General features: G+C 39.0%; 1 protein-coding gene across 3 annotated transcripts in view; it reads right to left on the bottom strand.

The window, feature by feature from the left end:
- Positions 1-263: 263 nt before the first annotated feature.
- vps13a (vacuolar protein sorting 13 homolog A) overlaps positions 264-18,437 on the bottom strand; it is a 39,785-nt gene continuing 21,611 nt past the window's right edge. The window contains exons 46-76 of one of the 3 annotated variants that reach the window (XM_044372917.1): positions 18,247-18,407; positions 17,686-17,789; positions 17,223-17,535; positions 15,844-15,980; positions 14,654-14,948; positions 14,259-14,363; positions 13,930-14,076; positions 13,167-13,298; positions 12,860-12,993; positions 11,843-11,911; positions 10,424-10,556; positions 9,756-9,813; positions 9,165-9,336; positions 8,544-8,697; positions 8,184-8,330; positions 7,999-8,080; positions 7,844-7,913; positions 7,612-7,726; positions 7,359-7,472; positions 6,441-6,586; positions 6,237-6,318; positions 5,971-6,084; positions 5,587-5,662; positions 5,128-5,291; positions 4,606-4,651; positions 4,319-4,442; positions 3,954-4,068; positions 1,336-1,421; positions 879-1,002; positions 495-569; positions 264-338 (exon numbers count right to left, since the gene is read on the bottom strand). In XM_044372917.1, coding sequence (XP_044228852.1) covers positions 279-338; positions 495-569; positions 879-1,002; positions 1,336-1,421; positions 3,954-4,068; positions 4,319-4,442; positions 4,606-4,651; positions 5,128-5,291; positions 5,587-5,662; positions 5,971-6,084; positions 6,237-6,318; positions 6,441-6,586; positions 7,359-7,472; positions 7,612-7,726; positions 7,844-7,913; positions 7,999-8,080; positions 8,184-8,330; positions 8,544-8,697; positions 9,165-9,336; positions 9,756-9,813; positions 10,424-10,556; positions 11,843-11,911; positions 12,860-12,993; positions 13,167-13,298; positions 13,930-14,076; positions 14,259-14,363; positions 14,654-14,948; positions 15,844-15,980; positions 17,223-17,535; positions 17,686-17,789; positions 18,247-18,407 — 3,854 coding nt within the window. In that variant the 3' untranslated portion in view covers positions 264-278. Of the gene's footprint in view, positions 339-494; positions 570-878; positions 1,003-1,335; positions 1,422-1,717; positions 2,219-3,953; positions 4,069-4,318; positions 4,443-4,605; positions 4,652-5,127; positions 5,292-5,586; positions 5,663-5,970; positions 6,085-6,236; positions 6,319-6,440; positions 6,587-7,358; positions 7,473-7,611; positions 7,727-7,843; positions 7,914-7,998; positions 8,081-8,183; positions 8,331-8,543; positions 8,698-9,164; positions 9,337-9,755; positions 9,814-10,423; positions 10,557-11,842; positions 11,912-12,859; positions 12,994-13,166; positions 13,299-13,929; positions 14,077-14,258; positions 14,364-14,653; positions 14,949-15,843; positions 15,981-17,222; positions 17,536-17,685; positions 17,790-18,246; positions 18,408-18,437 lie in introns of those variants that run through there. The other 2 variants (XM_044372926.1, XM_044372936.1) reach the window with 2 other exon arrangements.

Genomic DNA, 18,437 nt, shown 5'->3' with positions numbered 1-18,437 from the left:
GTGTGCAAAAGGATGAGTGCAATGAGAGCAGAGAGAGCGAGATGGTTCGATGCATTGTGAGCGTATGTGGTAAATGTAAGTCCGTTTATATTGTAGCACTTCTGTAAGCATGCACACATACAAACTACTCACCCTCCCTCCCTCCCCCAGGTCTGTCAACATACAGCATCGTTGTGCTACTCACACATGGAGGTGAACAAAACTAGCATGCAGTAAAAGAACAAAGGCACTGACACACACACACTTTCTTTGTGTGTTCCTTGTTTTGTTTTTTTGTATCATTTCTCAGTCAGATTTTGGGTAAACTCTCTTGCGTCCTCCAGTTTGGCAAGAACCCACTGGAAGTGAATGAGAACAAATTTTAGCACATTATTTACTGTGACTACAGGTTTGATATACAGATCTTTAACCTAGATGTGACAAAGAAACACTAAGGCATTTCATCAAAAAATGAATAATGAAGTTATACATTTGAGTCAGAGGATCTTACTCACCTTGGCTATCTCAGGGGTTTTAAAGTTGATGATCTTCCCAAACTCCTTGGCGTGGAAGACAGACTTTACTCTCTCCTGCAGTTCACAAGACAGATGGTTTAGTGCAAAAATCTACAGGAAAATTGACTACAGGTGTCGCTGCATCCCCAAATCTCAGAAAATGTATGAAACTGTATGTAATATGTTTTTCAAAGTTAGGCTGGATGATATTGAATACTTGAATATTTCTGGGGAAATTTACATTGTAGAGATGGTGGATACAATGATGACCAAAGATTCACTTTACCCCAGTGTGAAAAAAGAAAAAAAAAAGTCAGTCTCCTAAGGGCAAAAAGAGTAGCTTCTGATTTGGATAAGATTTGTCTTTATTTGTTTTTTTTGTACCTTAGCCTCGATGCGAAGTCGGCGGTCCTCTACAATCAGCGGCTCCTTGGTGAACTCTTCAAACAGATACTGCCACTCACAGGTCAGCTGGCCAAATGTGCCTTTGGTCACGAAAAATACGCCCCTGGAAAAGAGAGCAAGAAACACTGAATATCTCGTGAGAGGACACCATGGATACAAGAATATGGGTATAGATTAGAATGAGGCAAACTCATAGAAACATCACACAGGACAGTTATATGTTGGCTGAATAATAGTAAATATGTAGTACTCTGCCACTGTTTAACAGCTTCTACCAACAAACCACAAGCCCACAGGGCTCCAGTGGCCAAAACTAACACACTGGTTTAACTGGGCAGGTAGAAAGACACAATGATAGACTTGACTAAAATAAAAAAAATGAAAAAACAGCTGGAATGCTTTTCATTAACTCAATAAGGTGCTGAAAAACACTCACCTCTTGGTGATCATAAGGAAGTCGGAGTCATTGACCTTAGCATGAGCAAAGTATCTGTACTTAGCAAAACGTCCGTTCTCAATTTTCTGGAAGAAGAGAGAAAGAAAGAAGTCAAAAATAGCCAAATTATTATACACTGTGGTATGTCTGAATCAAACTGAAATATGAATGCCAATATGTTTATATTCTATGACAATTCATACACAAGTGCCTTTAAAAAACATTTTCTAAAGACTGAAAAATGAATGAGCACGAGCTACATGTTGACTACGATTCTCTGCAAAGTGATTACAGAAATTCACTCTTGTTGAAAAAATTGGAACAGAAAGATGTCGTGGGGTGGAGAAGAAAGATGGAATGAAACAAACACAAATGGCAGGTAGACGTTGAAACTGAAACTCTTTATTGAGAACAAGACAGAAGTGAATAAGTGACAGTGAATGACAGAGAATGATGAAACACATTGACTGATGAGGAGAAAAGACGATTCAGGGAAATAATTCTCTATGACTTCATGAGGATTTTCTCAACAATGAATAAATATCTGAACAATGGGAAGAAAAGTTGGTTTTGTGGCATGAGTGTACATGATGAAAGAAAAAAAAAAGGGTTGGAGTTAAATGATGAAAGATAAAGACATTCGGAAAAACAAAGAAAACACAACTTAATAATTAAAAATTTAAGATACATAAAAACACATTTCTTTCACGTAAAGGCCTTTGTGAACTCTGACTGAGAGACAGCGGGCAGAAAACAAACTCCAGCACAGACTACTTATATACAAAACACCAACGCTACACTACAGCTGTCACTCCTAGCTGCTTTCCTCATCACCCTCATCCTCTGAGCCAGTTCTACTCCATTCAATGTAGGCCCATCTCCTCTGTGGACATGACAAGAGAGAAGACAGAGTCGAGGTCAGAGCAGACAAGAGACCAAACCTGCTTCTACCCAGTCAGCTGTATCTACCCCAGTGGTAAAAGGAGATTTAGACAACTGTATCACATAAATAAATGTTACTATAGTTTGGTTCTTACCCAGCAGCTTTTTAAAGTTGCCCTCTGCTGCCATGTGTTTATGTTTTTAAGTTTAATGTGACTTTTCAAAACAACTGAAATTGTAGGTTTCCGTTTGGCTTCTGGAGCCGAAATTCCTGTAAATGGGATGAATTTCGCCACCCTAATGTGGTGATCTAACTCTCAAGTTGTTGGGAAACAGGCTTCAAATACATTGTGGACAAATTTCTTGTGTCCATCTGCTTTGCAGTTAAAAGCTTCCTAAAATAAATTCAGTTTGTCCACAATGTATTTTAAAGCCTGTTTTCCAAACAAGTACAACAGAAACATGAAACAAATGCATGAAATGTGGTATCCACTAGGATTTGTAGTTGTGTTATTCTTCAGTTAGTCCTAATTTGTCACAGGGGGTAAAACCATCACTAACACATCAATACACACACAAACCTAACCTACGTCTAAAGCTGGTGATACAGACAGATGACAATCTAAAAGAAAACCTGAATAAATGAATAGAGAAACAACTATGGGAGATTTTGGACCAACATGTTAGGCGAGGATCTCCACCATCATCATCATCAAAACGCCAAATGATGAAATCATTTACATATCTTTTGGAATAATGGTCGACACACAGGAGTGTTGAAGCTGTTGGGGAGGATCCTTGCTGCCCAACACTTGAATTTGGTTTCTCTAATTTGTCACCAATCTGTAAACATTAGGGGAAATTCTACACACAGTGTCTTTACTAGTAGGTGAATAAAGTATCTCTGACCTGAGACTCATAAGCAGAAACTTCAACCCAATCCATCCAGCACAACTTCAGCACAATATCAGCACAGAAAAGTAACCAGAAGCTTAAATGAAGCAAAACTGAGACACTTCTAACCTATTCCAAAATATACAAATATGAGAGACATAATACTAAGACAAAGTCACCACACCACATGCAATTTAAAGTGCTAATCGACAACATGTTTAGCCAAATGCCTGCTATAATTACAGCTGATTTTGCTAAAACCGTGCAGATATAGATAGCATCATTTGCCACAACATCACAGAGCATTAAAACATGTTAGTTGAGTAGAAATATGGAGCAAAAACAGAGAGGTAGTCCACTAGCACAGTGGCTCTGTTTCAGTAAAAGCTATGAAAGAGTGAAAACATAATCTTTGCTTTGGCACTGAGGAGTTCTCACGTTTATTTCCACTCTTCCTCATGCATTTACATGGTTGCAAATATGTAGTTTTACCTTCTTACAGCTAAAAATATAGCCACAGAGGTGAATAAAAGGACAGAAAGTTGAGCTGATCCATAAACACAAAAAGCTACGACAATTGCTGAAATAAGTAAAAGGTTTAAAGATAATTAAATTAGAGCAGGCTGAAGGGGGGATGGTTTAAAAACAAGGTTTAAAACAAGTTTCTTTATGTCTGTGTTCATGTGTCTGCATGTACACTCGCACACAAAACTGCACTAGCAAACCTGGGCGAATACAAAGATGAATCCTGTCATAATCTCAGTTAAATAAGAATATTCATGAACTAATATTTGCTCAGGTCTGACCGTGGAAAGCTGATGATATGGAAATTTTTGTCCTACCTGGAGCATCTGACTGCCGATGCCCTCTCTCTCCTTATATGGTCGTATGACTCCGTCCTCGTGGATGAAGCGAGGAGGACGCAGGGATTGAACATCTTGTGAAGTCTCTGCTGCCCTAAAAGTGGAATGAGACATGCAAATACATGGTGGGAATACAGAAGACTGTTGATGCAAGCAAACACACAGTATGATTACATACACAAATATTCACATGTACATGCAAAAACATACAGTTTGTATTCTAATATGCAAGTGTTTTTATATATTTTTGGCTGTAAACTCCCAATGAAGCAGCAACAGATGCAGATAAAATATACAGAATATTCACTTTGTATACATTCAAACACACTGTGAGATGAACATACCTCTTGATCCCTTGGAAGGTGCTGCTGGCCATGTCAATAATGCCTCCTGTAGGTCTGGCTACAGCACCAACTAGACCTTTACCAACACCTTTAAAGAAGCCTGCTGCACCCTCCTTTTGTGCTCCTGCAAAACAATAAAACATCACAGTTATAGAGGATTAGATTAGATTAATGTGAAGAAAATTATCTTGATGTAATATTTTATACCATTAATTTTGTCCACAATAATTGTACCATTAAATTTTCTGCCGTCACAAAAATCTGTAAGAGGCTTTGACTCAACGTACCTTTAATAGGCTTGGTAACAATCCCTGTGATCCCACTGACAAACCCCTGAAAAGAAACCATGACAATGTTACCGAGTAGCAGCAATTCGAGTAGTTGGTTTACAGTATTATTGTTACTAGGTTAAGTGTTAAATGATTCACCGATGACAGATTAATTTAAGTCATTATATTTTTACACTTCACAACATGTGTTTAAAGGATAGTTTATCTCAAGATAATATGAGGCTTCAGCCGTCTGAGTTAGTCAAATAAAGTGGAAATCTTCCACAGTTACTGTCTTTTTACTCAAAAAAACTTCCTCTTTTCTTGTTCAGCTGCAGTAGAAGGATTGTAACAAAAAGAGGGAATTTGGCACTAAAAAGGCTGTGACTAAGATATTGACTTGATTTGACTGACGCGGACATCTGAAGCTTCAAATAAACTTGAAAAATCATGAACCTGTCCTTTAAGGTGTGTTTTTTTCCACTGATAAAAACACTAAAAACAATAAGAAACAATCCAGACGCTTCTTGTTTTACGTACAGACACTAATCCTTTTCCGCCCCTGGTCAGCCCCTCTCTCAGGCCACTGGGTTGTTTGTTCATAGCCTCTCGTCTCTTCTGCTGGTACTCCTCGTCCATCGTTATGGCGGCGACACCCTTTGCCATGGCACCTGTGATCCTGGAGGCTGCGCCTGCTATTCCCCCTACAAGGCAGATACGAGTGTTTATATTTAGTCAGGTATATTCTTTAAAATATCTACTTCTTCCTTTGCAACTTTATTTCATCCTGCCTACAGGGCATCCTCTGTTTATTTATGTAAAAAAATAATCATTTCTGAATATTGCACAAAAACCTAAAATAAAACCCAAAACAAAGAAAAAAAGTGTAATGTGCAGCTGTATCTGTAATATTCACAGAAATCGTAAATGTACAAAGATATTATGATTACATAATGATGACTAAATACATAATAGAAGACTTATGAGCCTTTTGCTTACCTACAGCTCCCCCCACCAGAGCCTTGACTCCGAGAGCCATTCCTTCAACAAACTCCTCCGGCCCCTGGATGGCTCCCTGGAAAACCCCACGCAATAGTTAAACATGAAGGAGACACGAAAGCAACGTCTGCACTGTAGCGGTTTCATGTAGCCACACTGCTATAAATATTAACATGAACATTATACTGATACTTTAAAGACTGCACATCTTAAATAATCAATAGGTTTTGAATGGCTCCTCACAACCTCTGGTGTCTTTCAATACAGTCAAAGATAAATAATCATGTAAATGTTCAGCTGAAATAACGAGCACTAAAATTAATGTGTTTTTTTTAATGCTGCCGCATTGATTGGCGTTCATCAGTTCTTGCATTATATTGCTACCTGATAGGGCTCATAGAAGAAGGCCTCCACTCCCTCCGACAGTCCTCTGATCAGCCCAAAGGGATTTCCAAGTACATCCAGGCCCAGCACCAGCACGTACATCTGTTTAATAGCCTGAAATATACACAAACGGATGCTGATAAGCTGACGTGTATCCAATGTCTGGTTTGATTTGGTTTAATTCTGCAGAATATTTCAACCTAGCTGGCTTGAAGGAATATTTTTGAATATTTCTGGGTTTGTCATTGTGCATGAGTTTTTTTTACCTGTTTAGAATAATGTCTGATGACCTCCCATTGAAGCTGCTGGGTGGTACAAAACTGGAAGGTCAACTCAAAGAAGGCCAGCCTAAAATAAAAGACAGACTCAGTACAGTCACAACGATTCCTCAAACAACAAAACACACAAAAATAAAAGTTACTGTGTGTAATTTATGCGTTGTGTATTTGTGCCCTCATGTGCATGCATACTTGAAGACGACATCCTGTACGTCAGTCAGTGTGGCTCCGATACTCTTCAGCAGCAGGTTCAGGGACTGGACGGGGATGAGTTCTGTATCTCTCTTCTCCTTCAAGCCGTCTTCTCCTCCTGAACTCAGAGAGAAACTCAGGTGCAGCTGCAAACACAGAGAGAAGATTAAGCTGACTACTTCTGATTTTAAACAAACAACAGAAACATACTACAGCAGAATATTACAGATGGAAATATGCTCTGTGTCTCTACTGAGATTTCAATGTTTTTTTTGTCACATTTATTCCATTTTTAATTCAATTCCTCTTTAAAGCGCTTGTGGTTTTGTTTTGCAGAGGAGAACATTTTTAAGACATTTGTTGACATTTTAATAATTATAGCAATACTTTAATTATTACACAAATGGAGCAGTCATTCTCCACACAATTTATTATTAAAATTTCTATTACTCTCACATTTTCCTCCTTTTCTGGGTACTTAATTGTGAATTACAACAGTAATCAAAGCATTCAGATGCCAGTGAAAGTACACTTTTCTGCTATTTTTCATACAGACTAAACTAATTAGTTTAGTTTAGTTTATTTGCACTATAATGAGGATAAAATAAATTCAATAGAAAAGACAGTAATTATGGTGCAGGACAGGAAGGAAGCCTAAAAGGCTTATTCAGAGCCCTCTCCTTATTTAAACAAACTCATCATAAACAAAACAAAGTAACAAACAAACAGACAACACACAAGCAAGCATAAACAGTAGTAAAAGAAAAGAAAACAAAAAAACAAACCTAGAATAAATAGATATGTGCAACCAACAGAAAGAAGGTTGTACTACATTAAGACCTGCAACTATAAGACCGGTGGTGACTGATGATGATGAAAACAAAGACTCAAAAAACATACAGACACACACATATGCACCTTGATGGGAGAAATGTGGAAGTACTCATAGAGGCTGATAGGAGACGTGTCAGCAGCAGAGACGCTGTTCAGTTCTGTCTTCATGTTCTCAATGTCCTTCTCAAACAGTTCCACCTGGAGGAAGAAGGCAAACATACACATGAATGTACAGGCACAGAAAAAGCACGGACCTCACTGACTGTTTATTTGATAAGGATTATGATTACACATCACAGAATTTGAACAAAACAGAGGGAATGTGTGAGTATTTCACCTCCTGCTCTGAGCTCATGATGCTGGCGTTCTCAGTGGTGAACAGGTCCAGGATGGCATAAAGGAAGCCCAGATCAAGCTTCAAATCCATTTCTTGAATCAACACTTTGAAGTACCTGAGACAGGTAGACATTTCAATAGGAACTTAGGGGCCAAACTGAGAGAACTATTTCTGTATTCCAAATATTACAGTAACATAAACAGTTAACAACCGCAGTAAGAAAAACAATTACTTGATGCGAGAGATATCAGAGTGCCCTGCTGTCCTGGTAACAATGCTGATATCAGTTAGAGGTTTGGGTTCTGTAAGAAACATGAAAACAAAATAAGATAACAGAAAACCTCCATATAAAAAGCATATATACTCCTAAATCAAATATTAACAGACCTGAGTCCATAGTGATCGACTTTGGCAGTTTTACAGGGTAAAAAACGTAAGGAAAGATGGCTCCTGGCAGCTGATTCTGGATCTGTTGGGAGGATGCACATGTAAAGAGAGTGAATAGAAAAAGTTTTGAATGAAGAAGGAAGGAAGATATTTGTTTCTATTTTAAACTGGACTTCTTTTTTAACCTGTATGCGGTGGATTTGGACACGGTAGGCGCTCTGTCGCGGTGAGACACTGTACTCCACCTTCACCCCAGGCAGGAAGTGCCTCCTGAGAGGAGCATCACATGGCTGCAGCATCCGCATATCCACGCCATTGGGAGTAAAACTCACCTGAAGAGACAATTAAAATTTTTTTTACTTCCAAGCTTGTAACTAATTACTATTTTCATTATCAATCAACCCCTATATATATATTTTTTTTTTTCTGTGAGACAGAAGTGAAACTGACTGAATAAGATTTGTACAATTTGTACAATTTCCATTTTTTACTGATCACTTGTTACTGGACCAAATCAATAAAGTTGATTATATCAAGTCTCTAACCTGGAAGTTGTTTTCCAGGTCAACGATGGCATTGTCAATGGGTCCAGATTCGGTGTACTCTCTGAAGCTGTTCTCCAGCATCTCAGCTTCTTTAGTGCTCAGAGTCTTCCACCGATTCTTCTTCTTAGGCTTTAATTCCCACACCACATCCGAGCTAAGTAGGAGACAAGGGATTGTTAATGGTACAAAATCACCACATGTTGTATAGCTACAACCTGTCTGACTGACAATTAAATCTCATCTGGCCAGTATTGCATTACATTGACATAAATGGGGCCTATGAAGACAGGGGCCGGAAGTTTTCAGTTTTGAAAATCTAAACTATAAAGCAGTATGTTAACGTTAAATTCACCATTTACAAAACAAAAAGAACTTGAGAGTGAAAGAAGATCCCTCATTTGCATTTTTTTTTATTTTGGCTGACTATGATCACCTGCAGTTCTTTAAAAGTGGACACTTGTTGTATTTAATCTTATTATATTTTACTTAAGTTGCACTTACTGACTTTTACTACAAATGTCAATGTATTAAACTGAACATGAACATGTGCCCTACAGGTCTGGGCCTAGCCAGGTTTTGTGCTTGTTATTCTGTGTCTACTGTATGTTGCTGGTTTTCTACCTTGTGATCCCAATGAAGGAGACCTCCTGGCTGCTGCTGTTGTTGACCAGAGACACGCCCATGTTCTGTAGCGACAGGATGATTTCCTGTTCAGCCAGCTGTGCCTTCTCACTCTCACACAACAGTTTGTAGATGCGATGCTCCTCAGTAAACAGCACAACGCGCTGGAGACCTTTCAAAATTAAACACAAAACATACCAAACTTAATTAATCCAAAAGGGATATTCTGGTTTTTCCCCTGCAGAGAGGACACAACACTGAGTCCCTGAAGCTGGTGGGGAGTCACTGATTCTTTATTTAATTAATCAAGGATGAACAAAAGCTTTAACCTGAAACCAACAATCAATATGCCACCTTGTTGTCCACTTGTGCCATAAACATATAGCAAGGTCCATTTGAAATGATACTAAATTTGTAGGCAGTAGTAGTAATTGTGTTCTTAATACATAACAACATTCATGCACTCTCAACAAACTAGCCATCGTAAAGTTCATTTTAAGTGAATATACAACTGCAAAGCATTTCAGATTGTAGTTAAGGGATCTGAACATTTCATTTTGGACATTTCAATTCAAGCTCCTTGTACTTTACCTTCATAAAAGGAGATCACAAACAGCTTTCTCTCATTATTCATATCCTCACGCAGGTCCTAAAGGTTCAAGAGCAGACAAACATGCAAACTGTTTAAACAAACATCGTAATATCTCATGTGAACAACTGTGTTCACATCCAAAACCCATGACCGTACACATCGCCACCACAACATTTACAATTTGGCATTTAGTAAACAACGGTGTCTCACTGCCACTGTAATACTGGCCTCACCTTGAACATATGTAAAAATATATCGAGTCACTGTCCTCCACAGTAATTTACTATAATGTAAGACCAAGAAAAGCAACACATTCTCACATTTGAGAAGATGGAGCCATCAAATGTTTGGTGTTTTTGCTTGAAAAAATTACTGAAACAATTGATCAATTATCAAAATTGTTGTTGATTTATTTTCTTTTGATTAACTAATCAATTAACCAAATAATTGCAGCTCTAGTGTGATGTCTACAAAGTCTCTTTTTAAAGTAATAAATATTTCTTTAATGCTGAAAGCAGACCGCTTCCTGCTTTCTGCTGGAAAGAGACAAAGTCATAGGCAGCTTAAGTTTTGAAGAGCTGAGAAGTTAAGGTGTCAATTGAGAAAAATGATAATTAATAAATATCCCTCCTCAACCACAGACATTGTTCTGGCTCAGATACGGTACCTCCTCACTCTTCAGCTTCCCACTGTAACTGCCACACTTCCAGCAAAGCTCTCGTGACCCAGTGGGCTCAGCCCAGGTGTAGTGCACGGCTTTCCCAGGCTCCAGCTCCTCCTGCTCCGTCACCTTCTGAGAGCTGCACGCACATGAAACCCACCCAGACACAAACACACTGTATATATCAGTAACATAACATACAACCACTGAAAATCAAGAAAAAAAAATATTCCCTTGACTTGAGACGACAGGAAGCAAATAATGACAGACGGCGGTAAAACAGTGAAACAGAAGACAATATAACAGAGCCAAGCCACCAAGAATCTACTGTCATGACAACCATCCAATCCAAAGTACCTGTCTGACAATTCCCAGAAACGGACAGAAATATAGTATTACATGACAGTACAACAGCCAACATCCAAAAGTCCCCAGTACCTCTCCTTTAACTGAAGAGACAAGGTTTAAAAATGCATGATCACACTGATGTTGATCTCGACTCGGACAACACAAAGCGGACAAGAAAAGGAACTGAGGAAAGAGAGGTAGTAGGGAAGCCATAATCTATGGATGGAGATGGAAAAATAAGAGAATACTAGTCAATGCAACAGAACTACTGGAAGAAGCAGGAGGTGTGATTCCACTGGCAGAATCCCATCCAGTCAGCGGCGTTCAAAACTAGTACTTCTATAAGTAAAGATGATTTGACATTTGATAGGAGACCAAAGGAACATAGTAATAAATGAGTAAATGGGTTTAGATGTCTAACCTGCTCCTCTGAATCTACTCCAATGACTCTTAGACATTTTAGAACAGCGCAAATTTCCAGGATGGCAATCAAAAACCATGACTAGGGAATGTAGTAGGTATTTTATAAATTTGATGTTTAAGAGACAGCGAAGCATAGTGGCTCTCATTGTTTGAGTTTTGGAACAAACAATATGATGAAGTTCATGATATATACATTTACTGTACAAGAAATATCAAAAGTACAGTAATAATGTAATTTCAACATGGTAAAGGTGAGGAGCAGATTACACAAAAACAAACCAGAATCAGAACTGAAGCGGTCTTCTTCTACTTATCGTTACCTGCACTCTTGATCTGATCACACTCTGCATTCAGATGTAGCGTCACATTGTAGTGAATGTGACGTAAGCCCTTTAATGTTACACCAATCCTCATTGAAGTGATGCATCAATTGTTTGTTTCTGCCCTCTTGTCGGCTTCTTAATTTTATAAACAGTATTTGGATCTCTCTTAATCTTTGGAGGTGTTTAATGTTATACTTTAAATCATTTGGCACTCGTAGAAAGTGCAACACCAACATTGTTTTCTCCACCCTCCCGTTCCCATTTAATTTCTGTCTTTCTTTTTCTGAGTTCAGAGTGTGTCAGAAGAGTTTCTCATTTCATATTTTTCTACCTTTCCTCCTCCTCTGAGAAGGAGAGGTCGAGCAGCTCATCAGCCACCCACGTGGAGTCTGTCCGGGCGCTGCATGACCCACAACACACAAACATAAACTGCTATCAGCAAAAGACAAACAATATTAGTTATTACCAACTAAACTGCTAAAAGGTTGCTGCAACAAGAGAAAAAGGTCATTCAACAAATATGAAAAATACATATCAATGAAATGCAAGTATGAATGTTGTGCATAAAACAGTCCTTACTGCGTTGGTAAAATTAAAAACTGCTGTTTCTTCATTCGGAAACAAAATTTGTTGAAAAGTAAATAAACAGAGATTGAAAATCAAATACAGAAGCTGAATAGACTGGAAGAAACAGTAATGGCACAACATAGAAAGCAAAACATCCTCTTTAGTTTTTCAGAGATTTTCTGTTTACACTTTATTGTGCCCTTTTTTAACTTAAGGCGAGTGTGGCACAACCACACCACGAAAACTTAAAAAAGCACATTTACAGACAACACTTGCACTAAAGAGACACTGTTATGTAATAAAATAAAGCTGTGGAAGTGTTACGGTATTGTAAGGAATGTTGTTATGCTGACACTGGAGATAACAGGCTCCAAGCAAACAGAGATGACTAAAACAGCTTGTTTAAGTACTAAAATAAGGTATGTGGAGCTACTTCATCCTCAGCCAGTACTTCAACTGTATTTGAATCATTTTCTCATCCACTCTCTGCCTCCTTCCTCTCTTCTGCATCTTAATCAGTTTATTTACTGAGCTCACACCATAAATTTATTCTTTCATTTTTGTGGTAGTTTAAGGACCCAATCTCTGTGTTAGATGCTTGATGAGGTAATGATTACCATGGTGACCTGCTTCACCCCCCTAAAGTTTAATATCTAACTTCTGTCCTTTCTCCTCCCAGTCTGAGCCCACTTGGAAATGCATCCTACCCAGTAATTTAAACCTGCATGGCTCAAGATCGTCTATTTACTTCCCCCCGACTGTCCACGCTTTGTTCTCTCACCTCTGGTAGAACTGCAGAGTCTGGTCTTTGGTGTGGTTGATGATGAGGAAGGGGGCAGCTCCGTCGTGGTACTCAGAGAATCTGATTGTGGCTGAGTGGTCTGATAGGTTCACATCCACAATGATCCCACCCACCTGCAGAAGGAAACCAATAACAGTCTACATACTGGAATATATACGGGTTCCTTCAAGACATACCTGAATATCAACTATTACAGATGGAAATGAGGTCTTTACATAGTACATGTTGTATGAAAAAAAGACTTAATATGCACAGATGACCATTATCACAGTGTGTAAGTACTTACAGAGTTGTCCAGATGCAGCAATAAGCAGTTCTCTGGTCGTGTGAAGTCAATAATCCGAGGAGGCGATAAACAACCCTGTACCTTGATTTTGAGCCGCTTGGTGTCGTTCTCAGGCCAGAAAGGAATGGCTGACTAAATGTAGAATAATACAAAACCTTCAATAATATGGTGAGGGCTTCATCTCAAAATATTACAGAGAAAGTCATTCAGTACTTTAATAACCTAAACACCAGAAGGGTTTGTTAGAATTCAGCAACCAAAGGTCTTAGACAGTTTTGTTATTTCTGACAAATCGCATAACAACAAGACTTTCACTGATTACATTTAAATAATTTTAAAAATCTTCTCAGTCTTGTAGATTCATCTATGTACTGTAGATTTTAGATCAGTAGCATATCTTCACAATCCAATCATTTAATTTAAATCATAGATATTCTGTATATCTAATGTTTGCAAATTAATAATACCTTCAATATTAATAGAATTTGACAGCAGTGAAAGTGATGGAGAGCTTCAAACTGTACTGGCTGCACTTTGTACCTTATGACACCTATTTTCTAGGTCAGAGAAGATGACACACTATCACTGGTATCAGAATAACCTGCCTGCAAAACCCAAAGATCAGTTTAGTGTATATCATCCATGTTGTGTCTGATTAAGAGACCATGTGGTGGACGTTTTAGTGCCCAGACTTGGTGGCATTAAATGAAAAAACAAACAAAAAAAACCCATAGATGCAAACAATGCTGAACTTGGCTCTGACCTGTTCTGGCTTAGCCTCAGTCCAGTTGTCCTGCCCCTCCTCACAGATGTAAACACAGTGTTTGGTTCTGTTGACCAGCATGTAAAACGGCACAAAGGTAACGATGCGGGTCAGACTGAAACTGCTTGCGTCGATCTTCACACCGACCTGAAGTCAGACACACATCACACAATACCCAGCATGACGATTATGTACTTCTCCGATATCAAACCAAGTGTCACTGACAAGTAAAAGTCATTTAAATTCAATCCAAAACATCTGCTCTTTGAGCAAACGTTTTGTGACTTTAAGTTTGTGTCTGAATGTCAGCATCAGTGGCAAAATCTCACCAGGTAATCTTTGAATCGGCCTTTACATTTCACATCTCCATGGCTACCAACTGTATCCAGGGAAAAGTCATCTGACAGTTCGCTGTCTGAGATCATTAGACGGACCTGAGGGATGAAAAGAATTAAATAATAATAACAAAGCAGTATTTCACTTTGACACAAGCAGGGCTATCTGTGACTTCAGTAATTCTTAATTGAATAGAGACAAGATTTGACTAACTGATTGGACGATTTAATTGAAAAATCGGTCAGATTATTTCTCCAGTATCTAGCCAGTGTCCCTCTGCAGTTAAATATGCTAATTCAGAAGGATTTCTTAAATACTAATGCTAAAGACCTGTGTATTCGGTTTTGAACATAACTAAACGTCTTTTGTAAGCTTTTACTTCCCTTACCTTATTGTTTCTCAAGAAGTAACGAGGTTTAAAGGAGAAGAGCAGCGGCATGTCGTAGTCCAGTGGGTGTTTGCGGTGGATATCGTCAGCCTTGTACTGCAGCAACCTGCCCGTTTTATTCATCATCCAATACGGTGAGTGGATAGCAACCACTGTCTGTCCCAGGTCATATTTAACATGCACTGCTATGTCCAACTCTTCCCTCTTCCTCTCTGGCCCTTCACCATCATCCTCTTCATTCTCTCCGAGAGACTGGAACACAATGAAGGTGATCTCCTCCTGTTCACTGCGGAGACTGTATGACGGGATAAAATATACAATGAGAATGTAAATGTAAAGGTAAAGAAAGACCAAAGGATTGTATTATCATTTTAATGTGCAGAGATGTATGAGGATGATCATTAATTCTCTCCTTTGCTAATGTGGGCATTAGGAGGCCCACACTCCTCACTTTCCATTCTGGCTTAGGCCCAAATAAGGTATCATTCTGTGTCTTGCAGTAGGACATGTTGAGGGGTCGAAGGCCACATATGGCTTGAGGCTCTTCCTTGATTTGTGTCTTTAGGTAACGTGGCTCTTAGTTAACATACATGTGCATGTAAATGTATCTCGTGGCTGTTTGCCATTGGCTGTAATTCATAAATTTGTATGATTTGACCAATCACAGATCATTTCTTTGTGCCCTCTCCAACTATAATAGAATAGGGTTTGCTTTTTGCTCGCTGAGACGAACTGATATGAATCTTTTTGTGCGTTCTGTCTCCTTATTGTACAATAATATTTTTTTAATCTTCAACCCAGCAGTGCTTTGTGTATTATTTCATATATGTGTTTAGTATAGTGTCTTCAGACAATTTCCACATGATTAATTAATATGTGTCTTCTCTTCTGTTGCAGGTTTAAAAACACACTTTCAGGGAAGGAATTCCTTTTTATTTGTTCCTACAAATGAAAATTTGGTGATCTGGACTGGAGTTTTAGTATTTCAACTGTTGCACTGATATTAAGTCACTCAGAACATAAAAGCTGAATAGCTTCATAGCTGAGGGTGTAAAATGTAACAGAATATCAGAGTAAATTAATCAAATGTATGAGCATTATTACTCTTTATGTAAACGATGACTAATATACTCTAAATATATAGACTACATGGACACAGCAAAATAGTCCCAATATATAAGCAGTCTGACCTGTATTTAGAAGACCAATCCTGAGACAAGTAGTCAAGTAGGCGGAGATCGAGCGTTGACTGATTGATGACTGCAGTGTGAAGCTGGGCAGAGTGGCCTGGGTTCAGAGTGGCTTCAGGGGCAGAGGCTCCATTGTCCTGTTGACCAGCGGGCAAAGTTAGACAAAAACAGTCAAACCATAGTATCAGATTTAAGCATGATCTTTGACTTGCCAAAAAATTTTTAAAAAATAGATAAATAAACCTTCACATTGTTTGGAGCATCTTGTAACACATGGTTATATAGTGACTAATCCAAGAGTAATATCTGCTGTACTGATATTAATGATGAGGACCATACAGTGTCTGTGCACCCTTTAACGGTAAATTTTGTGCGTCTTAACTGAAAATTGCATGCATGTTGCTGTTGACAAGTGTAGCATATTTTTAAACCAAATTTCTGGCTTCCAGGCAGAACTCAACTCTTAATTTAACAAGACTAAGAGTCTACAGCCATGCCGTGGTGCTGTACTTTGGTACGGCAGTACTTTGAGCTAAAATGCTAACATGCCCACAAACATATAGGGCCCTATCTTACGCGCGGCGCAAAGTGGCGTCAAGCACAGCGCAAGTGTCTTTGCTATTTTAAAACCGATGCAGTTGTCATTTTCCGGTCTAGCACCCACGTGCTAGACGGGAAAATGTTAGAAGGTGCTAGAAGGTGCAAGCCCACTTGGCTCTTGAAAGGAATGGGAGATGACACTGTGATTGGTTTATTGCATGTTACACTGAAAACACACCCATGATTAATTAGGAGACTATGGACAACCCCTTTGAACCATGCGCCTGGCGCATCGACCATTTTTCGAATAGCAAAAGTGGATTTGGACACACCCTCAATGCAACTGTGCCATGCACCTCAGACTGTGAGCTTAAGATCGTTAAAATAGGGCCCATAATGTTTACCTTGCTAATTAGCACTAAACACAAAGTACCATTGAGGCTTTAGCTTTGCAGGTATTTGGTTATGAAACAAGGAATAGGACAAATTGAATGATGGTGCTAGATGAAAAGTCACAAAAGTTATTAGAGTTCATCCTCTGGGGACAATATGTGCAGCAAATTTCACAGCAGTCCATCAAATAGTAGCTGAGATATTTCAGTAACAACCAAAAATGTCAATCTGTTGGTGGCGCTACAAGAAAAGTCATGAGATCAACAGATACAATGAACATCTGCCTGTGTGGGATAAAATTAATCTAAAAACCCATTATACATTTTGGAAATGTTCAGTGATGATTTAAAGTGCGACCATATTCTTTTTCTTGAGCATGATACAGTCCTTTTCAATCTACAATGGACCATCTACGGTTTCTTAGCTGACTACCAGTCAAGTTGTACCTTTAGTTCGTAGGCAATGGGGTAAGGCAGCAGGTTGCGTAGCAGGATGGAAGGCCACAGGTGAAGCACAAAGGGCACATCAAAGTGTTCCCCCGCACCCCCGGTGTGTTTGAACGTCACAGCATCCTTCAGTGGCACAATGTTGACCGTCAGCACACCACCGTGCTCTCCACGGCGACGGCAGGTCTGCTGGAGGCGTGCCTCAGGCTGCAGGTTGCTGACGTCTTCGTAACTAAAGCCCTCTGAGCAATCAAACTGCTCATCCTGATCATCAGCATCTTCCTCTGTTACTGGCTGAATGCTCAGCTCAGACCTGAAGGGGCAGAAGAGAAGGAATGTGGGTGAAAGAGTGACAGCAAAGACAGACCGTGATTAAGAGACAGAGAGAGAAAAAAGGAGACAAAGAAGAGTGTATGAAGATGAGTGCATAGACAATCAGGCTTGTTCATGTATTTGCACTCACCTGTATGAGTCCAGAGGCACACATAACTCCTCATTAGGGAGAGCAGTACCCAAACATGTTGATCCCTCAAAAACTTTGAATGGGATTGAGAAATGATTGATGATCTGCATGAAAAGAGGGAGAAAAAATCTTTTTTTTTTAAATTTCATGATGATCAGTTATCATATTCTGTTTTAAACTAGTTGGAGACTGGTGCATTATGAAAAGAGGAACAAAAAAAAAAAAAGCTGTAAGGAAAGAAAGTCTATATGTTGAAAAACAGGGAGGATAGTTTTGATTTTTTTTATCCTGCTTCTTCTAGCAGGAGAAGCAGGATAAAGTGATTTTGGTATAATCAGGAAAGGCATGTCTTGATAATAATAATAATAATAAACTTTAATGGGTATATACAGTCACTGCAGCCTTTTAAAGGAACCGCTTGTCTAATTGATATTACTACATCTTTAATTAGCTTAAAAGATAAAGACTTGACTGTCCCATGTACAACCCTGTATGATTTTCACAGACAGGATAAACAGAAAATGACTTAAAATGTAAAGTATAACATGATCAGTGATATACCTGGAAAGGAGAGCGGATCTTGATGTACTTGCTGCCCTCCACAGAGTAAATCTGACAGACCAGGAAACGAGTGACTCCCGAGTCTTTGTGCATTACACTGTACATTCCCCTGCCCACCTTGATCAGGGGGATCACACTGGCTGGGGTGTGGCCCACCGGAGCTGGAGAGAATAGAGGAAATAAGATCAGCC

The sequence above is a fragment of the Thunnus albacares genome, chromosome 2 (genome assembly GCF_914725855.1).
Source record: "Thunnus albacares chromosome 2, fThuAlb1.1, whole genome shotgun sequence".
Lineage (NCBI taxonomy): Eukaryota > Metazoa > Chordata > Actinopteri > Scombriformes > Scombridae > Thunnus > Thunnus albacares.
This window is presented reverse-complemented; position numbering and strand designations above follow the sequence as displayed.